At 45.4% G+C, this 3,618-nt stretch overlaps 1 protein-coding gene across 1 annotated transcript in view; it reads right to left on the bottom strand.

Moving 5' to 3' along the window:
* RAP1A (RAP1A, member of RAS oncogene family) overlaps positions 1-3,618 on the bottom strand; it is an 18,031-nt gene that overhangs the window by 879 nt on the left and 13,534 nt on the right. The window contains 1 exon segment of the mRNA XM_009696909.1: positions 1,509-1,624. Within this exon segment, the coding sequence (XP_009695211.1) occupies positions 1,538-1,624 (87 nt within the window). The 3' untranslated portion in view covers positions 1,509-1,537.

Here is a 3,618-nt window from a genome sequence, read left to right as displayed (position 1 = left end):
CAGGAACAGCTTATCTTCCCCCCGTACTGGGGTCTGTTCCTACCGTCCTCCGAGTTCGGAGGTACGGAAAGAGACGAGACTTTGGAAACTCTAACTCTTTAAGGAACAAGTTCTTGTTTTACCACGACTGCAGCAGAGCAGTGACAGACAGCCGCCACCCTGTCTTTCTGCTGCGATAACGATGCGATAACCCTTCCAACTCATCTGCTTCACGAGACGGGCAGCCTTCAAGTGGATTTTGAATTCAGCAATTTACAGGAGAGGGATTTCATCTTTTCTAGTTCTGAGATGCTCTTAAAGTCTAGCGAGTTGGAGACCTCCCCGAGCCCTACTCCAGCTCTAACAAACAGGTCATGAACTGGGAAAAGAATTACAGAGAACGAGGGAGACACCATGAAGAGTTTCAACCATCTAGAGCAGATCTGGGGGCACGGGTAGAAGTCAGCGTTTCGAGAAGTCTCATCAGGAACTGACCAAATGCAGGAACGCCTCTAGCAGATGCTGTATTTCAGTGCTACGCTGCTGCTGACGCTGGGCTTTGCAGCGCGGGGTCCCGGGCAGGGGGGCGAGGGCAGAGCCACGCCGAGCAGGGAGCACCTCCTCCCTGGGCTGGGGAAGCCCGTCTCCAAGAAGTCATCCTGGCTGACGCCACACTAGCTAAATTCAGATATATCACCCGAGGAACAGGAAAAGCTACTTAAGACATACTCTTCAGTATCGCGCTGCAACCACCCTTCGGGACGATCTGCTGCTGTCTGACCGTTCCTTGCTTCCTAGTGCTGAGGTTACCCGCGCCCTTCCCTGCCTCCGAACGGCGCCGGGCGCTAACACGCTAACAGCTCGTGGGGCAGCCCAGGTGATATTTCTGTCCAAAACCTGAAGCTACAGAAATGCTGTTTTCTTTCGGGAGTGCCATAGAACAGCCGTAAGCACACAGAGTACCCTGCCAAGATACACAGGAAGATTATTTATAGCTATGTCCAACCTTGGGGTGGCTTTTTGCTTGCTTTTTTTTTTTTTCCTTTTTTTTTTTTTTGGGTGGGCAGTTTTTTATTTCTGTGCCACTGAATTCCATGTCCTACCCAAACCAATTTGCAATTGTCTCCATAGCACCTAGGAATGAGACAGCAGCTGCAGCAGTAACCCAAGTTACATATATGCTACCAAATTTCAGCAGAGGATAAAAAGGAAGCAAAAACTGAGCCCTGCTGGCTCAGAGCATGGTGTCACAAGACCGAGGGAGAACCTGCAAGAGTAAAAAGGGAGTTCCTGCTCTGTCGCACTCATCAACCCAAGCAAAGGGAGAAAGGGAGAGAAGCAGGTATGTCTCTGCCACGTCAGCTGGTACAACCGACTTTTTTTAAGAAGTCCCAACAAACGCAGAAATTTATATTTGGGAGCAGAGAGAAGGAAGAGGAGTGGAAGAAAGGGGAGCGAGTCCTCTCTCTGTTGGGAGCAGCTCACAGTCTGATCGCCCGAGCTGTAGGTAGAATTCAGACACCTCTTACCTGGCTCAGAGCTGCTGCGCGATGGGAGTCTAAAGCAGCAGACATGATTTCTTTTTAGGCTTCTTCTTTTCCACTGGTGTTTTTCTATTTATCTGTCTGACCAGGTCATAAAAGATCTGAAAACAAAAACCACAAACTGAAAAATCAAAGTGATAAAACACTACACAAGTGTCAAAAATTAGGCAGGTTGGCAAGCTGATACTCTTTCTTGGTGGTTGCAGTCTTACAAATTCAATTAAACTGCTTGCATTTACTAACACCTGCTTCTCAAGCAACGGCTTATGAAACAGGAGAGCACAGAGCTCACATCAGTGCGCAGAATATAAGGGAGCTGTAAACTCCTACCCTGCAGCATACAGCTTTCTCCTTCAGGTTGTGTATGACCAAAGGCTTCAGAAGAGCATGGCAATGAAATTGCAATAAATCCCTTGCTTTGGAAAGCAGGAGGAAACTGGGGAATGACAAAAGGTTTTTAAAAAGACAGGCATAACATCCTTCAGGATGATCTTCTCAGTGGTGCTCCCTGGGCTGGCGAGTGTCTCTGCAGAGCACTGCCACGCCGGCAGCAGCCCACCCGCACTGTCGGGAAGGGCATCCCTCCTCCTCGGCTTTCACCTTCAAAAGTGGTCTTCATTCACCCGCTGCATAGGATGCACCGCTAGTTCTCCTTTTTGCCAAACAGATTCAAGCTGTTAATCACTTCACCTTTTTGCCTATTCTAATCTTTTGAGTTTATTAATAAAATTAGCAAGGAGAAGGAAAACATCTGCCCTGAACTTAGACATTTCCAGAAGGGGACGATCACAGGGGCCTCTTTCAGCTGCAGAGACGAGGTTCTTATGAACGCTTTTGCTGAGTTGTTTTCCCAGCAATACTCAACCCATTTATAGCAAAATGAGCTTTGCAAAAATGCTTGGACGCGGGTCACAGTATTGAGGAGAAATATTTAAAACTTCAGAAAGCTCCACCCTTGTCCTTGTTTACTTTTTTCCTTCCTGGAGTGGCTGACAGCTCACAAATTCTTGTTGGAATCCAAGGAAATTCAGAAGACAAAGAAACAGTTTATAACAAATTGCAACAACTGGAAGTTTAAGATTTTCCAGCTACTACCTACATGAAAAGCACTGGTGCGCAGTTAAATAGTTTCAAATGAAATGAACATGATGGTGGCTTTATCAAGCTCTCATGTAAAATATTTTATAATAGCATTTGAGATGCTCACGCTACTCCTTTACTAAGCTTATTGCTACTGTTTTCTGCTGTCAGCCTCAGGCAAAAGTAGAAGTTTGTACTCTCCAACGGACACAGCCAAGGCTTTCAGAAGTGTATAGATGAGATAGAAGCCAATTAATAAGTGACAATAATTAATCTTATAAGCTGATCTAAAACAGTATTTAAGCCTTTATAAACAAGAGCCAAGATGATTTGAATGTGATTATGATGTGCGGGAGGAGTCTGAATTTCTGGAGGCACCAACCACCTCTGCTCTGGCAAACAGACCCTGGGATGTTTTGAGGCAGACCTCGCTTCACCTTCCCAGGCCCAAGGTAGGGGGGGAAAAAAAAAAATTCCTCAAAAAAAAAATCTACAGCTGGATCATTTAAGTGCTAGTACTGACTGTGAGTACAGAAGTTTGCAACAAGGTTTCAGGAATGCTTACTATCCCTAAGAAAAGTCAGTGTGGTGCAAGAGCATCACACATGTCACCAAAAAGACATCTGAAGTGCTGCTCCGGAGACTGACTCCATAGTGAAAGCTTATTGTCTGGATGAAAGGTTTGTTTCACTTTCAGCAAAGGCACAGAGAAATTTACGATCCTTTGGCTGAGATTTTAACAAAGTTACAAAGTCAAAAAGTAGCTAAAAAGCAAAACCAAAACCCAGAGTAATGCCAACACTTCCCCAGTCCCTGCGCCAGCAGAATGAACAAATAACCAGTACAGTAAGTTGCTTGGTTCACGGTGTTTCTTCCCTTTGACTTCCTCAGTTTTTACATTTTTCGTAACTAGAGAATATAAATTGGCAGAAAACCAGAAAATTAAGATCACAATAAGCCCAGACTCTAATCTTCCAGCTAATGGTTTTCTTCTCTGTGAGGCGAGTCTCGCCAG

This window comes from Cariama cristata, unplaced genomic scaffold (assembly GCF_000690535.1).
Source record: "Cariama cristata isolate BGI_N322 unplaced genomic scaffold, ASM69053v1 scaffold12233, whole genome shotgun sequence".
NCBI classification, from domain to species: Eukaryota; Metazoa; Chordata; class Aves; order Cariamiformes; family Cariamidae; genus Cariama; species Cariama cristata.
The sequence above is the reverse complement of the archived record's forward strand: the minus strand, read 5'-3'. Positions and strand labels throughout refer to the sequence as shown.